The following is a 26,333-nucleotide window of genomic DNA, read 5'->3' on the forward strand; positions in this document are numbered from 1 at the left end:
TTAAGAGACATTCTTTAGCCTCCTTGCCCTAGGTGCCAGAAGTACAATTAACTAGGGACTCACAGGGGTTGCAAAAAGGTTTTGCCAATTGTATAGTTTTAGAGAAAGATCTGGCAGTGGGCAGCTGGATAGAAGAACCCAGTACACTTCTGTCAAAATTGCATCAGATGCAGGCAAAAAGTAGAGGTGACTATGTGCTAAAGGGGCACTTTCCTCCACAACCCCCACCCCAAACAAAAGAGAATGAGACTAACCTTTCCCAAGAGAGTCTTCATCATCTAAGTGGAAAATACTGGAAAGGCCATTTGCATTGGCATGGTCAATCCCAGGTCTGTCCACCACTGTGAAGTCCATACGTTATAGGCAGATGGGTCACCCCAGAAGTCTGGGGTTTTCACATTTCATTTGCATTAGCCACCTGAGAGGCCTGTGGTATGTTTTGATAAGGAAGTGAGTACCAAACCGGTATGGTCTCCGCTTCTCCGAACCAAACCTCAGCAAAGGCTTCCCTCTTTATTGCACTCTTACACTGCTCTCTCGGAATAACCTGCTAATGAAAGCAAAAGGCTGGTCATGGCCATCATCATTGGCCTAGGAAAGGACCGCTCCAATCCCATGTTCAGAGGCATCCGTCTGCACTATGAACTGATTTGAATAATCTGGGTCTACAACCCTTAGAGACCCTTTTAAGCCTGATTTCCCTAGGTACCAGGGTTACTATTTACTAGGGACTTGCAGGGTGTGCCCAAGGTATTGCCAATTGTGGGACCAAATGTTCAGTTTTAGCGAAAGAGATCTGGCACTGGAGACCTGAACAGCAGGAACCCAGTGCGCATTGGTCAAAATTGAATCAGATACCAGGCAAAAAGTGGTGGTACCTTGTCCAAAAGGGGCATATTCCTACACTAGTTTAACAATATGTGTAATGGCTGATTTTATTGAGTAATTTGTACTTTTAGTAATCCTGCTTGTAATTTGTGCATGAAACGTTGCATGACTGAGACGTGCCAAAGCATTAGCCCACAAGGTAAAGGTTGTGATGCAAAAAAGTTTCTTTAATTGATCTGGGTGCCTCACTGCTAAAATGTAAGACCGCTTATCAGAATCATGTATTTTTATATTCAGTTTGTCAGGAGTGTAGAATTTCTATTGCCTTATGCCAAGGATACATTGTTGGGGATCAAGGACAACAACTTTTCATGTTCTCTGTGCCAACTAGACAAATATGATTGATTAAACCAGTGCAGCACAAATCCTTTGTTGTGATTTCGTAGTACCACATTTGCAATCTGTGAAAGAAGATTGTCTGCCATAAGGCAAGATTTGTATACATATATTAAGTTGTTCAAACTGGTATATATGTGATTCATTAATGCAAAAGCCTTCGCTGTGAGGGTGAAAGCTCTAAGGGAACGCAGTGACCTGCGAGCTCCCTTGCCCATGGACTGTAGTTCGCGTATAAAAACTTGTACAGGTTTGCAGAATTTAGCAGTTTGCGGCTAATTGTAAACTTTACTGATTGGAAGGCAAGATTGGTGATTGTATCCTTTCAAAACAAAATGTTACACAAAAAATACAACTTGAAAATAAATATTTTCTAATTGATCGTGTATCATTTAGCAGAACATGGCTGCAATTAAAGTTTAATAATGGCGAATCAGTGTAAAACCATTATGGGTTACATAAAACGAATTAGGGGCCAAATTCACAACAAGTGTCCCATAGGTACATGTCATTGTATTGGTCTAGATTTAAAACAATCCCCTGAAAAAGCTTTTACCATTGCCAGTGTCAGGAGTAAGTTTCCAATGTGCGAAGAAGCTAGAGAGCAGTTGGGGAGTACCACTAAAAATATGTTTTTGAGTGTACACTGACTCCCAGAGCATTTAAACCCTAGGAACACTGATATATTATCATCACTGGTATGAGGAAGGCTATTATCTGAGCTCTTATGCCTCCATAATTATTTATCACACTGCATGGCACCAGAAGGAACACGTGGATTTTTTTTACACGTCTAGTAGGTTTCCAAAGCATTTCGCCTCTTGGTAAAGTTGATATTTTTAAAACGTTTCAGAGCCCTGGTTTATGAAACATGTTAACACCTCACCCAATTAAACATTTTGTTGCTTATAGCTCAACAAATATTACAGCTCTTATTTGGCGCATTGTATACATATTTACGTGTTCTAACTGTACCAATTTCATGAAAGTATTTTCTCCTTTTGAGGAAATACCAATGACATTGTATATGTTTATACGGACTGCCTAAAATTGTATTCATCTTTTGTTTCCAAGGGGCGCCTGTTTGTGTTGAGACTAGATTGCGGACTAAGGTGGAAATTGTGATAGGCCAAGCCAAGGATGACCCAGCTTAGTTGAGGGAAATACGTGAGAATAGGCTACTGGTTTCCTTGTGGCAAAGCCATTAGGGCATATATCCTTCTTTGTCTAAAGCTTTTAGTGACATAATTCGAAATGCATTCTTTTTAATGTCCCCTGTTAGTGCAAACCTAAACACTGCAGCCCGTCCGATCATTTCATCCCCCTCATTAATCTAAATCAGTCAAGAGGCCAACTAAAGTAACGCCCTACGAACTATGTATTGTAACGGTGATTATGGGTTTTGCATGCAAACAAGTTACAATGCTTGTTTATCTTTGCAAATATTATTTTGCTGCAGTGCTCCATCTAAATTAGAAAGAAGGGACAGAGGTGCCGAAATCTTGGTACCTTTAACTCTGCTCATATCTTCCCCTGCACCTCCAAACAAGCTCCCAGGATAAAAAAAATACTCCTGTTGTGCTCGCCAACCCCTCTGCTGCACCAAGGGGATCTGAGAGAAGGTGAGAAACATAGCGGAAGAGGAAAGCAGTAGCTGTAAAGGTAAAAACAAAAGCTAAGCTCATTTCAGTCCAGGAGTTCTAAAGAACTTTAGGCCGAATCAGAACCATATGTCTTGCTCAAGCCTTTATTGGTTTGCCCATCTATAAATACTACTTTAACATCAGAGCTCTATATATCTACAACAATGGCAAACGTAATACCCAGATGAAGGAGATACACTGGCCGATGTTTCCCCAGCGGTTCACTTGCTACAGGAATGTGATGTATAACTCGCCTTGGGACCATTTCACTTTTCTTTGCGATATCCTCACTACAAGCTCATTAGGCTAGCCTGCTGGCATCTGATTCTATTAACTAGGCAGGTTTAACAAAAATGATCAGTTAATAAAGCTTGTGTGCATCCTATCCATGCATTGTATGGTGTGCAGTGCATGGTGTGCGCCAGCTATTAAACCTATCCATTCGTTGCTCTACAAGGGCGAGGGAGACCAGTCATCAGATTCTCATCACGTTACAATATCTGACAGAGGCTTCACACTAGACTGACCCAATCCAAACCATCAGAGTGATGATGCCAGACATGTAGATCAGTGTCGGACAAAGTAATGAACTGGGCTGTTTCCAATGACAATCCAGCTCTTTAGACTACTGCAATCAGATCCATCTTACAGATCTGAGAAGCATTATGTACTGGATCTCCGGCAACATAGGTACGGCAAATTGGGCCATCCATGATACAATACCCATTGCATATCCCTGGTAACACGCTGGCCTTGGCACAAGGATGCTAGTTCTTGGCACTGGTGGGCATCATTGGGGTAATGCTGATTGCCTACCAAGGCTGATCACTGAATAACAGTGGTTAATTTATTTTGAACAATAATTATTTATTAGTTTTCCCGGTACCCCAGCCCATACAGTTCTCAGATCTAAGACTAGGAGCAAACCTAATTCAACTGAAAAATGTTGACGTTTCCTGCAATCTATTACATTTGCACATGTGTTCTGCTCCTTTTTCCGGAACCAAGATCTAAGGGACAGGAAGACCTGCTAATTTTCTGGCTGTTGTAGGGTGAGGGTAGTGAGAACAGAATCGCACAATTATCACAATGTTACATTCCCTCAAGTGCATGTTTCGAGAAAAATGGCACAAGTTCACAAAATAATTCAACAAAAATCATATTATATCAATAACAATATACTTTGTGACCCAATTCTTTAGGATATCCTTCCAGCTGTTGGACTGGCTTTTCCATAGAAAAGGTGAAAAAATTGGTGTGTGGTCGCCTTCCTCACAAATGTGGTCCAGCAAGCAAAATTTATATTATTCCCTTGAGACCCTTGATAATGTGATTATTCTTGACGGCTTGAAGGGATCCGTGGCATGATGTATGTTGCCCACCTGTGATTAAATGCTGGCCCTCTAACAGGGGTGGTAATATTTCACATCTTGTGGACCTCCATGATCTGTACCCATAGGTCACCAATGTACAAATTCTGGCCCTTTGGGCATTCACAGTATGTGGGCCATCATAGGTAACTTGCTTGCTTTAGCACAACATGGTAATTCCTGGCATACCAGGGGCATCCATGGAAAGATGATGCTTGTCTGTGGCAACATGCAGGCACTGACAGAATAGTGGTCATTCGGGACATATTTGGCACATCCATGGAATAGTAGTGCCCAATCATGGCTTAATAGTGATCCTGACAGTATGGTGATGATTGGGATAGTGAGTGCATCCGTTGCACTGTGGTGCCCGACTTTTAAGTAAGGTAGGACATTGAGGGAATCTGCCTTGTCTGCATGGCCACTTGTGAATTTTTGCCTTTACGCGACCCTTTAATTTTGCTGGCTTTAGAACTCTGTGCCCTTTACCCCTGATAACCAGGAATAAAGTACTGATGTTTCACCTTGAAGCATGGTTGAATTGGCATACTCCTTGTTGGCATTTTTAACTTGCCTACACGTCTTTAGTATATGGTACCAATTGTACTCAGAGCCTTGAAGGTAATCACCCTTGGTGAACTGTAGCACCTGTTAAGCCATCCACGGCAGTGCAAACATGGGTTAAGGCCTGCCACTGTAGCTTGACTGTAACAATGAAAAATGGGCACTGTGACCTGTTAACTAAACTGTTTTTGACACGTAAAAAACACCATTTTAAAAATAAATAAGCCCCCCTATGTCAGCCTTGAAGCCCAGAAGGAAGGCTGTCTGGTATTTAAAGATAGGAGAACAGGATGCCAAGACATTTCCTGTGTATCCACTCTCAGGTTGCTGAAGGACTTTGCTTTTGTCCTGCCAGACGTCTGTCTCTGGGTTTATTGCAGGTACAGTGGGTGCCTCAAACTGGATTTTAGTGTTAGAAGTGGGAGCACACTAGGATTACCATAGTAAACTCCACCCGCGCATCCCCAGCTCTCAGTTTACTGTTCTTGAAGACGCACCAACTCAAAAGCCCAAAATGGGTAAGGTTGCCCTCAAAGTTTTTCCCCGTTGGTTAGGGCTTGTGCAGGAGTCCAGGTAGTGCCAGGCATAAATGTGGCACCTCTAGGCACCCATTTCAAAACACTTTCTAGATCTGCGGAAGATCAGAAGAGAACTGGCCTGCTGTTTGTGACCCGAGAGGAGCCCTGAGGACTGTACCTGCTCCCTCTTCTACCCAGGAGAAATAAGTTGACTTTCAGGGTCATAAGCATGACCTCCTGTTCAAGCTACAAGGGTACAACAAGCTACTGGACCCTGCTGTTCACCTATGCCCGACACCCTAATAGAGTGTCTCAACTGAGTTCCTGTGGGCTTTTAAAGTATACTCCTGTGGTGGATTGGGACTTAAAAGACTTAGTCAGAAGGTAAAATATTTGACTAGGATAAACCTGATTTGTGATCCAACCAGTGCTCTATTGACATCAGCCTCAAATTGCACCTAGGTCCCAGTCTACTGTTACCATTGACTATTATTGGCGTTTTGTGCTTATTGGTGCTATTCGTACTTAAAACTTGAAAAAAAAATACATATCTCTAGTTCCTCTTATTAGATTTGTCATTTAAAATTTGTACTTTTGTTTTCTATTTCGGATTGAGATCATTGTTTTACATTTTGATTTTATCAATGTTTGGTACTGCATTAATACTTTACACGTTGTCCTGAGTTAAGCCTGTGTGCTCTGTGCCATAGCTACCAGTGGGTTGAGCACAAATTAATCTAGTGCCCTTAGGTTTTCACCCTGCCATGGCTTATGATTATTTCTTGGGGTGGGTAGTCCACCACCCCCAAATATTAATCCAATTTCTTACAATTGTGATTTAAAATATGTGACCTACAATCCTGAGCTTTACACAGCATGTTGCCTTATCAGCATTTAAGTGCCTCTTTGTGAGTTTTCTGCTACCGCATCTAGATATACCACACAACCAGAAACATATACCTAAAACAAACAGACCCATTGGCCTTATGAGTGCCTTTTATCAGTTTGATATAAACGAGTAACAATGATTGTGTTGTAAATGATAAGAATTGGGCAGTTCAAATGGTACATATGCGAGCATCAATATGTGTGCCCTGGCGAAAGGCCAAGGATAGGCTCAGCCTCTAATCCGAAGACTTTTATTGCCCACTGCCTCCAGCTTCCTTGTCAGAGCTGTCCGTGTTGCCCCATTACGAACACATCCCACAAACATAACTCACCTGAACACCTAAATTCAATTCCCCTCACATGTACCATTCAAGCATTGGAAAACCAAGTAGCTCAGCCTTTTAGAGTAGAGACCTCTTGTCTTTGCCATTTCTTAGTAACATAAATTCAAGTTACAATACAAAATTGCACTAAGCAGAATTTAAATTTTTTAGCAAATTCAGTGTCGTTACTTCCTTAAAATTTGCAAAATATACATTAACATATTGCTAAAACTATTTGCAAATCCAATAGGTCACAATGGCGAGACCTGTTGGCTTTGCAAGTTCTTGTTTGTTTGCCCCTCTCACTAAATCGGTGCTCTCTTATGTTTTATCATTTCGAGTGTCAGTGTTTTTCCGTACAGTCTTTAGGAACATATTTAAGGTGCCGTAAAGAAAATTACGCTGCCCTATGAATTAACTTAAGGAGGTCCATTGTGTTCCACCCGATGGAGAGTACTTGGAGGACTACCATTGAATACCTGCTTATGGAGAGAGGGTCCGATTCATTATCTTTGTATCTGCGTAAACGAACTGTGAATCAATACTAAAAGATAATTACGTTCTAGTGTTGGACAAGCTGGACGCACAGGTAGAGTGCTAAATTTCATTTCCTCTCTCCATGGCAGGTAGAATACCCTTGACAAAAATGCCTGTACTCCCTAATCTAAGTGTGTATTCACCATTCTGTAATGCATGCTCACTATACTCCTTTGGGGTGGTAAAACTCCACGGTCAAGTTTAGAAACGTTGACCCGATAATATGAGCGGGGTGGATTTGCCGTATCTGAGCCCAAAAGATATTTCTTTGCACCTAAGGCACATTATGCTATTTACTGGATTAATTCACACTGCATAGTTCCACATCTTCTGATTTGATCGGGATCAACTAGAAAAGGGAACAGGGGACACCATACTGGCTTACAGACTGCACAGCCAGGTAAATGCATTATAATGGCTAGATGCACACTCTTCGAACTCTGGTCGCTCTCAAAGCGCGCTAGTCTCCATCTACCCTTTGGAAAGACCCATTACCATAATCCATCTACTGAATAAATCCATGCATATAATGCTTATTCTACTGATCCTAACACAGCTCGAATAACTATTCAGGGACACTAGATTCATCTCACTAGAACAGTTCTGTGCTTGTGGTGAGGTAAATGTTGTGTACCCTTTGCCTATTATAGATTGCACTAGGAAGCTTTGAAATATTGGGACAGTTGCTTCCAAGAAACTGCTGAATTTTTTCCACTGAAGCAGATGTATTTTCTACGAATATGGGCGTTTGGGTTTCCAGACTGTATCAGATAATGGGAGATGTTCTGTTATCCCCCCAACCCATGCTGCCGTCCCTACCCCAACTATCAACATTGTCAAAACGCAACGGGAGACAGACTTGTACAGGATGCTAATAAAGTGCAGTGCTACAACTGATTGCACGAGACAAGTGTCCATTAACCATTGACATAACCTTGCAGTTCATACATAGGTTATTGCATACTCCAAGATATTTCATCAAATAACCGTGGTGCTGGCCCCTCGCTGTGTTAGATGCACTGTATATAAAGTGGATTTTATGCACCTAACTTGCCATTACCCCACAACACCATGAATTCTGGTCTGAAATCACGAGTGGTCAATGAGATTGCTGCCTCCCAGTTAACTTGTACACCGCTACCACTGATGTTGGGCTGTGTTGTTGATGTTCCTCGTCATACTGGGAAACTGGTGGCATTCTTCCTCTTACTGGCTAGATGCCGAGTGGAAAGAGCATGATTGAAAGGCTCCATTCCTAGACTTTGCGACTGACTCAAGGATGTTATATTCTGTAATGAGAAGCTGGGGTTTATACATCCCTTTTAAGCACTAACAGCTAAACCCAGACATTTGAGGGCCTTTTCAAGCATTATATTACAAGTGTTGGATACAAACGTTACTAGCTCTTCTAGTAACGTTTGATTGGTTTCATATGTTCTATTGCATCATAAGAATGATGTGAGGAACCGTCCACTGCAAGGGGATTCAAGGCCAATAGGAGATGGCGCCTTTATTCTGTAGGCTCTGCTGAAGATTGATAGGCCAGACCGCTTTAACCCAGATATGTGTGTTATGAAGAAGTTCTCTGGACACACACTGCTTCAATAGTTCTGGGTTTATTGGGGAAGTATGAAGCATAAAAACATAATGTGTTTTCCTGACGGAGTGATTCCTGCAACTGTATGTTTCACTCGTCAGAACTCCGCACCTAGTTGATACACAATGGAACATGGTGCTCTGGAGCTTTCTCGCACTGATGTTCCATGAGAACAGCATGTGTATAACTAAATAGCACACAGTTGTGAATTAACTCAATAATATATCACTCCTCTCTTAACAAGGGAAATCAAGATTCAGTAGATCACATTAAATCCAAAAGATGTATAGGCCCTCCAAACAATAACACAAAATCACATAGATGTCTAGATTCCCCTCTAAGTCTGGTTTCCCTCGCATTTTCCATGCTCTCACACACCTATCACCTGGAAACCCCTTATTTTACCATCACTGTCTCACAACTCTTTTATGATTTCCGACCTGACACTACTTTCCGCTGATAAGCAAGAACCAATATTTTGACAACTCACTGACAATTAATCTGCAGCCCTTACATCTTCCTTGTCCTCCCAAGCCACAGGTAGATCAGAACTACACCAAAAATGTCTGCTCACACGTGCATCATCTTTGGAATCCAACACAACCTTCGCCTCCACTAGTACGCTCCCTTTTATATGATCGAACACCTCTCCTCAATAACACTATGTAGTAAACCGCAAGAGAGAGTAAGGGTTTAACTGTAGGTTTTATTGTAGAAGCTGACAACCCAAGCGGAGAACAGGACCATCTGTCGTCAGGTAGAGGCATAGATGACCAACTGTCCCTAGTGGAATACTCAGCGCAGCTGAACCACATGGAACACTGGAAACCTAAGACTCTGTGGCAGAGAGAACAACAAGCATAGATAAATACAACCTAAGATACTACATATGTCTTCCCTTTAGAAAGTAGTCTAAACACAAGAAGGAAAATGAGTGAAAGGAAGGAAAGGAAAAGTGAGCTGAAGGAAGGAAAGGAAAGGAAAGCTGAAACAAAAAGCGGAAACAGAGAAGGGAAATCGTAAGAAAGGAGAAGAAAAGAAGACAACAGAAAAGCAAGAAAAGCAAGCTTACTCTAAACCTATGTGAATAAAAAGAACTTAAACTCTATACCTATGAGGAACACTCCTAGTACGAGAACTGCGCCTCAGGACCGTTTGTCCCGTACAATCGTGATTAAGACTGACAGCAGAGGAATTTGTGACAGCAGAGGAACAACCAGGTTCAGCAGAGGAATTTGCGACAGCAGAGGAACAACCAGGTCCACTTGCGACAGCAGAGGAACAACCAGGTTCACCCGGCAAGGAACATTTCACCAACCGGCTCTTGTTCCACCAATTCCCATTAGCCAGTTTAACGGAGTTCCCTCTGACCTCACGCACTTGAACAGGAGAAGTGAATTTAGAAAACCCCTTTTTCACATGAGCAGGTTTCTTAATGGAGACAAAATCTCCAGGGACCAAATCAATCACCTTAACACTCTTCCTCTTATCAAAATACGCCTTTTGTTTAGATTGAACAGACTCTACATTAGATCTCACAACATCATCATTCCAACATCCACCTTTCACCCACCTGGACATCCACCCCGGACAAGACAAAGTGGAAGCTTTCCGGCCGCGTAACAACTCAAACGGAGAGACCCCAGTGGTGGAATGAGGCGTAGTCCTGTAAAACCACAACATGCTCCTCACGGAGCTACTGACAACACAACCATTCTTTAGAGCCCACTGAATGCATTCTCCTAAAACTTTGTTCATGCGTTCCACGAGACCGTTCGTTTCCGGATGATATAAGGAACTCTTCAGGTGTTTGATACTACACCTGTTCAAGTAATCCTCAACCTCCCATGAAACAAATTGAGTACCATTGTCTGTGACCAGAAACTCCGGAAACCCTTCCTTCAAAAAGACATCACAAAGGAAGTCAACAACAGTTCTGGCAGTGACCTCCCTGACAAACTTGACCTCGGGCCATTTAGAATAATAGTCCATAAAGACCAGAGCAAACCTAGAAGAAAAATCAAGCGCATTGAAAGGGCCAACAATGTCCAACCCGAGCTTCACCCAAGGTGCAGAGGGCAACTCAATGGGGGACAAAGGCTGGGTACGTAATTTCACAACCTTATCACAGCTAGAGCAGATAACACAACCCTTAACAAACTCATCAATCTCTCTATCCATGTATGGCCACCAGAAGGAAAGACGAACTCTTCTCTTAGTCAAGGTCGCACCTAAGTGCCCTTCATGCGCACACTTAATCAACCTATCCCTCAGGACCAGTGGAGGAACCAACTTGTCATCTCTTAAAACCAAACCACTCTCAATCGTAAGCTCGTCTGCAACTTGTAGAAACGTTTTGAGATCAAAAGCAAGATTCCTTTCTTTAGGCCAACCGTTCTTGATAAAGGTGACAACCTTCTGCAAAGTCACATCTAAAAGTAGGGCCTGTCTCCACTCATCCTCAGTCACCGCACACAACTGGGGAAGGTCAATAGAAGCAACCAGATATTGGTCTTTATCATCCTCATCTGTATCAAAATCCTTATCAATCGTGTCAGAGGAACGGGAAAGAAAATCAGCACACCCGTTCTTGTTCCCAGGAATATATTCCACCAAAAAATCAAACTGAAGTAACTTGGAGGACAGCCGTGCAATTCTAGGTGTGAATCCTCTAGTATTCTTCCCACTCAGGATAAACACAAGGGGTTTATGGTCAGTTCTAATGCAAAATTTCTTACCCCAAAGAAAGTTCCTGAACTTCATTACAGCCCACCAGCAAGCTAGTAATCCCTTTTCGATGACAGAATATTTGGTTTCAGCACTGGACAAAACCCTAGATGCAAAACCCAACGTATTGTCTGTCGTCAGGTAGAAGCATAGATGACCAACTGTCCCTAGTGGAATACTCAGCGCAGCTGAACCACATGGAACACTGGAAACCTAAGACTCTGTGGCAGAGAGAACTACATTCCTCTTACTCTACCGTCCTCCATCTTCCACCTTCACTGACCCCCTTCGATACTCTTATCACTATCATAGACTAATAGAATTTAGATAAACCTTTCTTAATTTTACCAGGTTGTCTGACTTTCACCATGTCATTAGGCTCTAATATTAGTTGCTTGGCACACCATTTAGAATCTTAATACACCCTACTCTTCCCCTGTTTCATTAGCACCCTCTGCTTAACCAGGTCCTTATCTACGCTTTCACATGCCATGTTGTCATTATCCATCCGAGTCTAATACTAGACCACAATTCTCTACCTCGCATCAGCTGGAAAGGGGATATTCCAGTTGTCGTATGAGGTGGTATGTGGTAGTTCCATACTCTCTCGTGAATAGTAGCTTTAGTATTCTACCTTGGTTGCACAGCTAGTTGCAGACACTTTTGAACTTTCTATTGTCTCCCTGAATCAAACTATTTGACTGGGGACTATATAATGAAACGGTGATATGTGAAATGCCTAAAGACTTAAATGTGCTGCACACCATCCTCAAATACTGTTCAGTTAGGGCACCCTCCAATAAAGTATACAGACTTCAGAAAAATCAACCACTGACTTTCAATCAGCCCAGTCAACAAATTTGTAAAATACCCACTTGAATCATAGTAAGAGCAATTAAGAACGTCACACCATCAATGAAAACCGAAATAGGATCCATAAAAGCTATTGCAACTTTCTCCCATGGCAAGACCAGAAATTCCTCCGGCGATAAAGTTGTGTTTATCACCACACAGTGTCTGTCAGTATTTTGATGTGTAGAACACAACCCTTAAATGTCCGTAAAAACATCCATGCTAGGCCACCAATGAGACAGCTTTGATTTATTTTCTTCATAGATGTCATCCATACGAAACCAGCGTGTGCTAACCACACCACCCACTCTCTTACACCTGTTGGAGGTACCACCCTGTCCCCCTTCAACACCACCTCGATCTAAATGCTTAAATCATCCTTGATTTTACAATGTTCTTCCTGTAACTTGCTCTCCTCTGGCCAACTGTTTCTTCTAATTCAAAAAACGTTATTTCGGCTATTACAGCCATAAAAGCACATTTAAATATACAAGATATTAAAATCCGACTCAGGAAAGAGGTACAAGATCATACAGAACACTGGTTAATAAACATAGCAATATAAGATCACACATTGGGAAGTAGAAATATGAAAATCCTCATTCTGGGAAATTTGAACTATTAAAACATACATTAGGAATATAATTTAAACTAAAAATATTTTAAGAAATGTTCACACCCAGTATTTTTATAGCGCCCAGGATCGAAATAGCAGCCAGTTAGCAGGTATTACTATCTCTCACATGGATTAATCAGCAAATACCTACACTTACAGGCTTAATTATTACAGAATCGGAACAAATGACAAGTAGGAGCTGGTATTACTTATTATCATATCACTTTTTTTGTAAGTGCCTTCGTTTACACCACATAGCAAAGAGAAATTTCGAAATTGCAACAACATAAACCGGGTTAGTTTCAGATTTTAGGATCCTATAAAATTCTATGTAATTCCTAATACCCAGGTTTCTGCAGAGTTGAATAACCCACTTAAACCTAGCCTGCTTATATGCCCATCAGAAGAACAATACATGAGAAACTGTTTCTTCCTCCACTAGGCATCCAGGACATAGGCGAGGGGTAGCGGCCGCCCACTTATTGGTTAACGCGTGAAGAGGGAGCGTCCAATATCTAAATTTAAAAAACAGCTTCTTAGCTAATGGCGGTTGTATTGAATCCAACACCGGCTCAAATTTATATTGGGACTTAAAATCCAAAAACCCATAGGTTAAACTAGAGGGGTTAACTGTCTGTAAAATACTTGTCGATTTGTATTCTTTCAAGGCACTAGCTAAAGATTTTTTTTGAAGTTGCTAGGCAAGATTCCTCGGGTATGGTCCATAGTTCCTCCCTTCCTATTGCACGAAAAGAATCCCTAATAAAGGACAACCAGGGTATACTACCAGACCCCATGGTTGACATTACCACATTTAATTCCTCCCTATAGTGACCTAACTCTGGGGTACTCCACAGCCGTCGCCAATATAGCAATGGGCGTGAAGAGATTAGGTCCTCAATTGTGAGGATATCCAGGTCCATTCTTAGTGGTACTAAGGGTGTATTTTTGGTCAGACTCAGATTTTGTCCTATAAAATTATTTTCTGTTACAGTAAGGGCATTAGCTAAGCTATGACCTCACAGTTCTGCCCCATGAACGGTTTCTCCCCTCGCTTGGGCTTTATAGATTTCTAACAGCGGGCTTATAACCTGTAAGGCACAACTCTTATGGACTTTTAAAATCCCCCCAATAGCCTGAGTTAACTTTAGGTTAGCTTTATTGATTTGGGGTCCCCACCCCATTTTATCATTTAAAGTAAGACCCAAATAGTCAAAAATAGGGACCCTTTCCAATGGTCTATCATCCATTCTTGGATGTGGCCAATTTATAGCGTTCGCATTTAAGACCATATATTTTGTCTTCTTGATATTTACCACCAAATTCCTTTTTTTTTTTGCAAAGCTGGCTAAACTCCTTTAACACACGCTGCATCCCCATTGGTGATTTCGAGAGGAGCAGGGTGTCATCCGCAAACATTAATGCAGGGAATTTGCGGGGTGCTAGTTTTGGAGAGTCTATATCCTTAACGGCAAGTAAATCTTCAATTAACCCGTTAAGAAAGAGGGAGAAAACGGTTGGCACGAGCACCCTGCCTCACCCCCTTTCCAAAGGTGAAAGGAGCCGTTAAGTTCCCGTTCTTGCCGAACCTTACTCTAGCAAATGTTCCCTCATGGAGGTGTTTGAGCTGGTAGCAAAGATATGGTGGGACTCCCATGTCCAGCATGATACCCCACAGCTGGTCCCGGTCCACCATATTAAACTCTGATTTAAGGTCCTCAAAGGTAAGGTACAGGCTCCCATCCTCCAGAACTACATGCTTCCAATAGATCAGTTGTAACCTAAATAGCTGATCTATGGTAGATGTTTTACATCTAAAGGCTGCTTACAAGGGAGCTAAGACATTAAGGTCTTCCATCCATTCCTGGAGTCTTCCCAGTAACACTCTAGCAAAAATGTTTTGTGTTACATCAATAAGGCTAATTGGCCTATAATTTGCGGGTTCAATGGGAGACTAGCCAAACAGTCTAACGTCGAAGTTCCACCATACTGTACTAGCCGAGAATAAACATTAATTATGGCCAGCTTTGGGAAATTTCTGTGGGTCAAAAGAATGCATAAAATATCTGGTGAATGGGTTTCTATTCTCTTCGCTGTGCATGCTAGGTGGATTTCCACTCATATACATAGACCCCTCGAGGGTCTACCCCTAGGGCCCTTCACTGCTACTTCACAGTATTCCGCGAAGCCTACTCTATATAGTGAACTTAGTGCCCAGGTTTCTTGAAATAAGCAGATCTTGTGAGAGTCTATGAAGTCACCCCGATCGGGCAAATCTAGTTTAGCCACAAGGCCTGTATTATTCCATGACAGAATCCTAGGGCCATTTAACCTCACTTCAATCCCACTCTCGACGGTTGCCTCCAATTCTCGACTGTCTATGGCTTCAGGGGTCTCATAGTTAGTGTTGGCAGTAGATAAAATTTGGGGATAAAATCCAACCTCACAGGATGCCGAATTAGTTTTAGTAGCATCTGTAAATTTACCCATCACCTCGCCCGCACTGGCTATAGAAACTTTACCAGTTTCAATAATCCCCGATCACTTGACACAAGGTGTTGGTTTGTTACCCCAACCCCCAAACCTGAGGTATTATCACACAGCTGTTAAGCCAATGTCAGTGGGCAGGAGTCAGTTGGGGTCAGCCAATCCACCAGATCTAACCCACTGAATCTGTTACTGAGTGGGATGCTAGGTGCAGAGGAAATACTATCCATTGCTTCCCTGTTACCAACAATACCAGGCTGGACACGCCTATCCCAGTTCTTTCCTTGATAACCAAATTTAGCCATATGATTTGGGGGAGAGTAAAAGTAGCTTAAAGTAAAAGGTCTGGATGCTGGATCTCATATTTTTATAAAACCCCTCACAAACATGTTTGACCACCGACTATCTCTGAAGTTGATAACTATGCAATCGCCCACTATATCTTTTGGTCTACGTCCTACCCAACTCACTCTACGAGCAAACAAAATTTGGCTTTGCACATTTGGCGTAAGGGGTCTATTATTGTTCAGCGAGTGAATCGCTTTATTTTTTAGTTCGATGTAGGATTCAACTGTACCTGTTTCCAATTCAGGGACTCCAGCCAAAACAACAACATAAGGTGAGCAGTCAGGGGGTAGATCAATTTGTGGCAGAATGTTCTTAGTCTCATTATTATTATATTTTCCTTTGAAGCCTCCATTAAATTTTTGCATCCGACCCCCTCCCGACAATTGTTGTACTGCTACATCATTCCTGTTCATTGTGGTATCCATTGAATTAAGGACAAGAGGGTGCAACAATAGAGGATTGTTGACGGGGGGGGGGCCCCGGGTTCCATTCTTCGTAGGTTCATTGAAATGGTCACACTTAACCAGCTTATTCTTGATACATTTCAAATTGGTTGTGGTCAACTTTTCGAATTTTACCAGTCTATCCTCGATTGCCAATAACCTTTCAAGTAAGGGCTGTATAGAAGATGTAATAAGGCCTCCTACTTTTAACCAGAGACCCTCTTCCAAATGGGGCAATAAGTCCTCAATGGCAACCGTGGACAAGGTTTTTGATACAGGGGCGATCACCTGAGGTGCTTTGATACTTATAGACGCAAATTTCAACAAATCACCATTCTTATTCAATTTCGGCATTTTGGGGGTTTTTACCCTCTGTAAAGCCCTTCCACGCTTTCTCTTAGGAGCTGCTCCCATTGTATGCTCTAGTGATTGGGGCAGGTCTTTAGGAGCAGACCCAGCGTGGGTAACTGTGCCACTATCGGAATTTAACGGGGAAGTATGTGTAGATAATACAGAATGACAAGACTCTCTAGCCAAGGATATATTCCCTATTTCCTGGAGCAGTTGCCTGCTACTCTACCTCATGGTCCCAGGATCAAAATCTGTACGCATGTGCTGCTCCGGTGTGCGTGCTTTAATCAGGCCCCCCAATGAAGAATGTTTAGCAAATACCGGGTCCTGTAAAAAGGCGCTCAGTGATTGCTATCTCATGTGCCAACACTGACGTAGCCCTTGTTATGACTGGTAGACTCATGAACCAACAGGAAGATGGATCTCCCGGACAACCCAATAAGAATTGTTACCACAAGGCAGGATCTAGAACGGAGGATAGAGTCTCAGGAATATTGTAGCACATCGATTTTAATGCCAAAGATAAGATGATAGCGTAGGTTCAACTCTCCTGTTTTGACCAGGAATTCCAGGTAGATGGCATTGCAGTAGTTGGTGTGAGTCATTACCAACATTAGCTCTGGTGTAATCTAATGGGTCATGAGTAGCAGAGAGAAGATGCTTTTTAATTGGTGCATGAAAATGTCTTTTGATGCGGTTTATCAGGCGCCTGAAGGATACGTCTGCATTTGTCTGACACAGGATGGAAATAGAATGACATATTCTGGTATGGCTGGCTCCAGTAGAGTATCTCCCTTCTTCCGTGATGACCAGCACCAGTTAGAGGTGCCTGCATCGTGTCCTTATAGAACGAACCAATAACATTTTGTGGCATCTAGTGGAGTAGCAGATTGCCCATCCTGACAGGAATAATTTTCGTGAGGTATTATTACAGCTTTTAAAGTGTCCCTAACATGATATGACTATCTTGGAATAATTTCATTGTGGTCCACTAAACGCATGTTTTCCCTATGCATGGCATGTCTTGACAGAACCTATCGGCGTCTAGAAGAGTTATAATCTTCTCACTATGAAAGCAACCACTACTATAAGCTCGCAATAAGAATCCTATTAAGTAGGAACAATATATGACCATTGGTCCGTCTTTTTAAATATACTGATGCATTTATCAATCTCTGAAACCATTGGCCTAAACAGAGTCTGTGAGCAACATCCACAAATTATCAGCCTCCTCTTTTGAGATACTTACCAACCGAGAACAAATTTGGAGGTGGAACTCTGAGGAGGCAGGTTCTGCCGAAATGCGCGTCGAGGCAACTTGGAAACCACCCGAAAATTATAGGATTAATTGGATTCTGTCATACTCTAAATGTATTGTCTTTGACTAATTACTATATAAACCAATGAATTATGTTATCATGTATATTGACAATTTAAACAAACATTAGACTGTGGTACGTATATGTGATGGATGTATGCAGTGAGTATGTTGCACAAATTGTCTCTGTAAATTCATACTTATCATGTTTTGAAATTTTCAACAAAATCGTATATAATAACATTGTTTTGTATTTTTCTAATCCTTAGTTTCACTACTATTATTTGACATGTTTTGATTTTTCTATTGAATTGAAGTTGCCCTAGAATATTTACAGTAGGTGCTCCATTTAAGCAGAGCCAGTTCTGTTCGTTTCAGGTGTGAATTTTTATTAGTCATTCTGCGACATCTGTAGCTCCAAATGGGATCTTATGGTTGGAGATAGGACTACTCTTTGTATACCTCATATGTGGTACTTGATATGTTCAAGTAGGAGTAACAGCAGTTTGACATGTTGAGTAGTTTGTTAGTAACTAGAGGAAGCATGCAAGTGCCATATTCTCTGTGAACACCGACCTGGAGAGATGACACCATAAGTGTTGGGTAACTGCTTCAGAGAAATCAAGCAAAGGAAGGGTGCAGGCGCGTGACATTGGTCCCTTACGGAGAGTAGTTCTCGTTCTATGTACCTTGCCAGGGGTCAAACCTTACCGATATCTGCTTGGGCGGCTATTGTCCTACCATTAATGGGTGGTTGATTTAACAGTGTTTTTATTTTAATTTTTCATATTTTGGTTAATTTAGAACGTTGTTTAATATTCAAGAAACGAAGGGGACTTGCTGTAACTTCTTTTATGTTTGTTTTATTTTCTAGGTCAAATGACCCAGCTATGTGAGTTAATCAATAAGAGTGGGGAGCTGCTAGCAAAAAATCTGACTCACCTGGATACAGTGCTTGGGGCTCTTGATGTACAAGAACACTCCCTGGGAGTCCTGGCTGTTTTGTAAGTACCACATTTTTTATTTAACGCTGTTGGGTCTGGAGGAGGGTTAGGTGTACCACAGTTGACCACCAGTTGGTGCTTTTTCTTGTTGCATTTTACTTCTGAAAATAGAGTTGGCATTTTGTTCCAGTACCTGAAGGCTGGATCCCGCCGATCCCCGTTGTCCCAGCCCAGAGGAAGTGTCACTGCTCTGGAGGGTCTTTTGTACCATCAATTTGAACCCAGGTCCCACTCTGGCACAGCCATCAAGCCACTGTTGCACCTTGTGTCTCCTTGGTTTAGGGCTTTGGGCCCATTGTGTGTGTGTGTGGGGGGTAGTTTCCATCACTTTCCTAGGTGAGTGCTCCGGTCCATGGTCTCCTCCCATTCCAGAGACTTGCACTGTGGAGTTGGGAACAGCTTTTGCTATGGCAGGCCTCGAAAAATCATAAAAATTTTACTAGACCTGCAGACATGGTAACTTGAATAATCTAACTCATCCTAACTGTGATGTACTTGACCGGTAAACTGGATCTCATTTCATCCAAGGCAAACATTTTATTTTGCTGAGGTTCATCACATATGAAAGCACCTTCCAGATGCGAGTTCAGCATTGCTGCTGTACAAAAAACCTATTTGGTTTGATTTAATAGTTTTCTCCATGCATAACGAGAACCTAGCCCACATATGGGGTACACATGACCCCTGACTTGCCTTTTGCTTCACTAATAGCATTGCCATCAGGGCAGGGGCAGGAATGTTTCTCGGTTCATCTTAAACTTACTTTTAATGAATATATTACCAAAGCATGAGGTGGTAGTACACTATCCTTTACAGAGAGCACATTTCCCATTGAAATAGCCAAAACGCTCCCATTAACATGCAGTTTTACTTATAAAACTCTATAGTATGTAAACAATCTGTGGAAATTGGTTTTCAGCAAAGACATTTATCATGTGCATATCAACAAGTAAAGTGTTCTGATGTGTTTTTATCCTATTTAAATATTTTTTCATCGCACAGAATAACAAAACAAGTGATTTCATAATGTATTTTCAAATGTTTAAACAGTTCACATTTTAGTTGATTAAATATGTTCGAATAAATGATGTCGTACAGCCTTTCGTTCACACTTTTTGTACAGCACGTTTGTCAGATGGTTCATTTTACAAAATCTTCAAACTTTGCAGTCAAAGAAAGAAAAGTAATTGTAGATGTAAGTGGACTTTTGACCTCTGTCCCTGAACACAGAATAAATGTGCCAAGATAAAAACCAGATTTAAAGGCATCTTTAATGCTTCTTCACTTTGGGAGTGAATAGAAAACCTGTATTTTTTAAGCTCGCCAGAAGAGGCGAGTGGACCCTGCGTATAGCTCACCCTGATAAAATCTGACTTGCCATAGCGAGTTGGCGAGTAGATGTCGAGCCCTGTCTCACTGTGACATCTGCTCCTCTCTGGATGACTTCTCCTTCTGTGTGGTAGAGCTCTGCTCCTGTGGGACGCAAATAGCTGTTCAAAACGTGTGCACCACACATACAGCAAGCGGTTGGAATAAATATAGATCGGATGGCTTGCATAGCTGAAACCCCGTCGCCCCCCAGTGCTTAGAAGTATTAGGAGTCCATTCCAATTCACGAAAAAGGTCAAAAAACACCAGCACTTACTGCTTTTGCTTTCCCACTTGTCGATCTACTCAATTCCTACTGAGTGATTGTCCTGCACTCGAGGTTTATCCCTCCAGGGCACTGAGAACGTTTTTGCATCAAACAGTTTAATTTAGCCTGTGCACTTGTGATGTATGTCCACGCTTGTGAACGAATTAGCCATCTTTTCCACCTGAAGAAACCTTTCTCCAACATGTTGATCAGCGGTTTGGATGTCTCCACACAGTTTCTGATGGGTGATTTGGTTTCTGCTGTAATGGTGGTGAGATCCATGGCTGTGGCAGGCATTGTCCACAGTCACGCCTGGGTGCACTTAGTTGATGTCTCCGATGTGCAGGCCGGACAAATTGGTGTGCCCTTAAAGGATGAGCGGCTGTTTGGAAAGAAGACTGTCTCTTTATTTGAATGTTTCAAGAACAGTTGCCCCACAGCTTGTTTGTTGGTCCTTGCCTTCCCAGCAAAACATTTCCACCAACGATTCTGTTGCTTCCAGGAACATTTCCGGTCAGTGTTCACATCAGCATTCAAAAAGGCCAAACCCTACATCTGTTCCACCCCTCCTTTCGTGGGAAGAGGTCGGCTTCAGTGAGACCAGCAGCATCAGTTGCTCTTGTCTCCTCATCTTTTACTGAATCTGCTGCCCCCAATCCAGCTTGCAGTAGGGGGATGGTCTTCTACTTCACCAATTGGGAAATGATTACGACCGATCTCTTGAGTGCTCCATTTTTACAGCAAGGGCTGCAACCTCTTCTGTTTCCTCTCCCCACAGTCCACCCTCATTCCGAAAGGAAGTGCTCTCCAGCACATTCCTCAATCTTGTGGGCGGATGTTTTTGTTCTGTTAAATAAAGTTCCCATGGAAGGGGTGCCCTTGGAGGAGAGATGCACATGATTTTACTCCCTATACTTCCTGGTCAGCAAGAAGGGTAGGATCTTTGACCCATTTTGGACATGAGGTTTCTAAACCTTCATTCTGCCGGACAGTTTCAACAAATTAACTTCTTAACCAAGTGTTCATGGCCCACAATGCAGCGATCTCGATGGTACCTCTGGATCCCCAGAACATTTTTTCCATCTTTCAATCCTCCCTGCTTGTATCCTCTACCTCAAATTCAAAGTGCGGATCTCCGCTCTGCCAATTTGAGGCACTGCCATTTGGTCTTAAGACTGCTCAGCCACAGCCCACCATTGTTGCCACCTCCTTGTCAGGCTGGGTTGCCAATGCCAGGGGCGAGGACTGCTCAATACCTTTGGTCCATGTTAGACAGATAACTGCATGTGCGTGTGCTAGAGTTGGGGGCAGTCTGACTTGCCCTCAAGGCATATGTTCCTTCCATTTCAGGCAACATCATTCAAAACCTTATTTGATAAAACATCTACAGTCCATTAAATCAACAGGCCATGCTGTATGGGTTCCTGAGCCCTGTGTTGGGAGGCTTTGCAAGAGTGGCCATGCGCTCTGCAGCATTTTTCCGGCTACTGCCTATCTCGAGGGCACCCTCCGTGAGAGAATAGATGCATTGAGTCACCTCTTGTGATTATGATTGGGAACTTCATCTGAAGTGATGGGCACCTTCTGCTCAAGAATTTATCAATGGCCGAACTCTTTGCAACAGATCTGACCAGGCAATGGTCTCTGTTCTGTGCTCTGTACCTCCATCCGAATGTTTTCCTGGGCAACACCTTCAGGTTCAGTTGGTTTCAGGTTCTGCTTTGCACGTTCCCTCTAATTTCTCTGTTCTAGAAGGTCCTGCAGAAGGTGTGAGAAAATGGCGCTCAACCGATTCTTCTCTGCTCCCAGATTAGGCGGTGAGGGTTTGGTATGCTGCATTCGACTTCCTCTTTCACACAGAATAGATCTTCTTTCAGAGCATGATGGTCAAGTCCTTTAATCCATTCCTCTTAGATGTCTTGTTTGCAGGCATGGAGGTTGAGCCGTGTAAGAAATGTTTTGCCACCCAAAGTAGTGGCTGACATCCTGACTGCAAACCTGCTATCAGTCTGAGTGAGCTGCAGTCTAAATAAATTTTTTTGTGTGATGCAGAGGAAATTAAACTTCTTTGTGCTTTGTTTTTCTGCTGATGTTCTGTGCTTTGCACTTTTGCTTGCTGAACAATGCTTAGCAGTTGAACTTTTAGTCGTCTTTATTTAGGCCATCCTTAGTGTTTTCTGAAACGTTTGTGTCCTTCCATGCTCTTTATTCAGCAGGTGGATTCTAATTTGGTGTATAACCTTTTCTCTAGGCTTTGCAGTTCAAATGAATATACAGTTACTCAGGTAGTCTACTTAATACAAAGACTGTTCTTAGGTGCAGTCGCTTTAGCCTGCATGGCTAGGGAATTGCAGACCCCATCGTTCTGGCAACCATTAACTGCTTTATACCAAAACAAACTGATTATTTTCTACCTGCCCACAATTTTTTGTCAAAGTGGTATCTGTCTTCCATTTAGGCCATCGTGTCACTCTTCTATCCTTCTTTCCTCCCCTTACCCTTTCAAGGAAAAATAAAGATTACAAAGACTGGGCCAGAAGCTCATGTCTTTTACTACATTACCAGACAAGATACAGCGGACTAATAGCACTTTATGGACTTCACTGGAACCAGAAAAAGGCAAAGGGGTCGTCAAAGTGTACTATTTCATGTTTGGTTCTACTTTGCATGTTTATCTGTTATGCCTTGTTCAAGAAACATTCTCTGGCTGGGATTTGTGTGTGCTCCACAAAGACTGTTGGCATCTTCACTGCTTCTCCCAGGAGTATCCCAGTGGCTGGTATTTCCAGGACAGCTACTTGGTGGTCTTTGCAAACTTTCACAAATCACTACTGCTTTACAGCTTGGGCATGCAGTGAGGGATATGTTGCCAGAGCTGTGCTGCATGACTTCCTTGATTAATAGTACTATTTACACCCACCTTTATTGTGAAGTCGCGGGGATGGAGCAATTATTTCTCGTTAGGTGGGAAATATGTGGGAAGTAGGAACCATCAGAAGAAAGTTACTACCTTCAGTGAAAATATTTCCTGTGGGTACAATATTTTCCCACAGATTCTTTACCACAACCTTTCCCCTTATGGGGGAGTGCTGTTTTAAAATAAGATCCCAGGGTATGCACTAAAATATAAATTGAGGTGGCGGTTCTTAAGCTTTGTTTTCTCTGCACGCTTTGGTTGGGCACAGAAAAAATGCAAGCGTATTGTGCCAGTGTGCCTGAAGGAGCCACGTATAGACCACTACTGCGTCCAGGACAGACGCAGTAGTGGTTCCACGTGGTGATACTGGGGAACTGTTCCTTGGCGAAAGTGTTTTCTTAGACCCAGTCTTTTGTTTGCAAGATATTCATAAGGTAAAGTATCTTCTGGAAGATATAGTATTAACCAGAAATATCCGATCCAAAGGATGTACATTTTTCTATATGGCATAATACATCACCTTATGGCACACACAGGTATTGAACTAAAGGGTGTGGGTATTATGCATAGACATTTTTCGACCTTCAACCGATAAACTCATGAAACGGCCCATCATGATTTCAGCCTCTTTATTGTGTGTAGTTTTGAAGACACATTTTAAAGAGAGTAACCCCTTCTGTTAACCTGTAGAGCGACACCATCTTCTGACACATGGGTTTTATTTGAGAAAAGGAGACGAAATAAAGGTGAAGAAGAAAAAAACTGGGAAATTGTGATATGGAAAATAACAAATAAAAGAAAGAAGTAACAAATGAGGAGGAAGTGATTAAGATTACTTTGAATACAACAAAGCAAAAAGTAGTCTTTAGAGGAAGATGAAGAAAAAATATTTGAAAGGGAGACGCAAAGGAAGAAGGCAAGTGGAGAAGATTAAAAAATACAAATTAAGAATGCAATCGAAGGAAGGGATGTAGAAAAAGGTGGAGATGAAGGCATTGAGAAGATGAGATAGGAGGATTAAGGAGAGGGATGATGTGGCATAGCGACTACATGACTAGTTTTTACACTGTATTCTAATACTAGCTTCTCATTCTGACCATTGTGTACTCTTATCACCTTGAACAAAATTCAAAATGTTTGGAGCCCACGTACATAAGTGAAAAGATACGTGCACTAAAAAGATTTGCCAGTAGAAATTGCTTCATCGTGATTCACAGAATTGCGACCAGTCAGCATTAGCAGAATGACTTGCAAGTAGTGAGACCGTACACATTATTAATTGTAGGAGTGGGGAAGTGGGAATTCTGTGGCGAAGTAGGTTTTAAGCTTGCAAAATGTGATGAAAATATATACAATAATAAAAAGTGCACACCCATAATTCATAAAAAAGTGTGGAGTGAGGACGAGGCAAGGGATCATGTTTTCACTGTGGATAAAAAAAAAAAATACAAATGTGTCTTTGCACATTTTTTGTATGCATACTCTAGTGGATCGTCTGCAATGTGTTCGAACCACTAAAGTGTGCATTGTGGACGGAAATTGTGACTGTAAATCTTACTACATAAAGTTCAATATGTGCTCTTCTTGGATTTTGTGCATCAGCAAAAAAATATGGAACCGTTTGCTGATCTTATATGTAGGTCAACAATTTGCATATTTATGTACATTTTGTGTACCTGGTTCTTTATCTTCATGCCAGATTCTGGGGTGCTTAGTAACAGGTTGAGTAAGTAGTAAGGGCAAAATTAAAAAGTTATTTACTGAGAAATTGAGTGTAAATAGGCTGAAACATAACTTTTTCTTTTGTGTACGTTTTTATTATTTTGCGTGCTTACATTTTACTCTGCTCAGTGCAGTTAAAAGGTGAGGTTGTTCTTCACCTATAAATTGCAAGGATGCTTTAGATCTGTGACGCAAATCGAGCGTAACAACAACCATTAAACAATCATAGTTAAAGCATGCTACAAATGTTTTACAATTTGTAGGGAACTGGGCTTCTGTTGCAGTTATCCCCCTTCACCTTTCCTCCCCCACACACAAACTTTCTTCCCCCTTTTTAGCTATTAGAGGCCGATTTCCGACTCTGAAAGTGCGCTGACGCCTGCAAACTAGACTTCCTTGCCGGTGCTCCGTTCCCTAAAACAAGGTATAGTCTAGTTGTGCTACAATTGGCTAAGGACTTTTGCACCCCGTAAGCCCCTAGTAAACGGTACTCTTGGTACCTAGGGCATGGGTACTAAAGAGGGTCCCGAAGGACTTCAGCATATCTTATGCCACCCTAGAGAACCCACATACAAATTCCGCACAGGCTGTCATTGCAGGCTGCGTGGCATTGTGGTAACCATGAGTGAAAATCTGACGAGACACTCATGTGTCTCATGCCAAAGTCACTCCATCTAATATATGTAAGTCACCCCTACAGCAGGCCTTTGAGCCTTAACCTCATGCGTGCTAGAGTTATTTTGCTCGCACGCTGAGATTTTTAATATCACATGTTCCATGACGAGCTGGGCTCGGCATCAGCGTGCGAGGAGGCTACGCGATGACGAGCCCAGCTCGTCATCAGCCCCGAAGGGGTTAAAGCAGGGTTCATTATATTTTATGTGGGGACATATCTTCGTGAGCAGATGTGTCCCTGTGATGTCTAGTTTTATTACTAGATATTGCAAGGCATCAGGAAAGCCATTTTAAAAGCTCTTGCTGGACACCTGTGAAAACGAGTTCCTCAGCTACATAATGGCTTCACTGAAACATATGGTGTTTGGTATCAAACACCCCATATTAATAAACCCACACTGATCCAGTGATGGATTTATTAATACATGCACCCGGAGGGTACCTTAGAGATTTACCTAAAACTTACCAGCCATCTAATGTGCTAGCTGACTGGTTCAGTCCAGCCTGCTGCCGCAGACGAGTTTCTGACCCCCTGGGGTGAGAGCTTTCACTCTCAGGCGGTCAGGAACAATG

The 26,333-nt window shown here is 42.1% G+C and overlaps 1 protein-coding gene across 1 annotated transcript in view; it reads left to right on the top strand.

Moving 5' to 3' along the window:
- Positions 1–26,333, top strand: part of COPS3 (COP9 signalosome subunit 3) — a 142,582-nt gene that overhangs the window by 18,344 nt on the left and 97,905 nt on the right. The window contains exon 2 of the mRNA XM_086940858.1: positions 18,681–18,810. Within this exon, the coding sequence (XP_086796984.1) occupies positions 18,681–18,810 (130 nt within the window). The remainder of the gene's footprint in view (positions 1–18,680; positions 18,811–26,333) is intronic.

Source organism: Lissotriton vulgaris, chromosome 10, assembly GCF_964263255.1.
Source record: "Lissotriton vulgaris chromosome 10, aLisVul1.2, whole genome shotgun sequence".
Taxonomy (NCBI): domain Eukaryota; kingdom Metazoa; phylum Chordata; class Amphibia; order Caudata; family Salamandridae; genus Lissotriton; species Lissotriton vulgaris.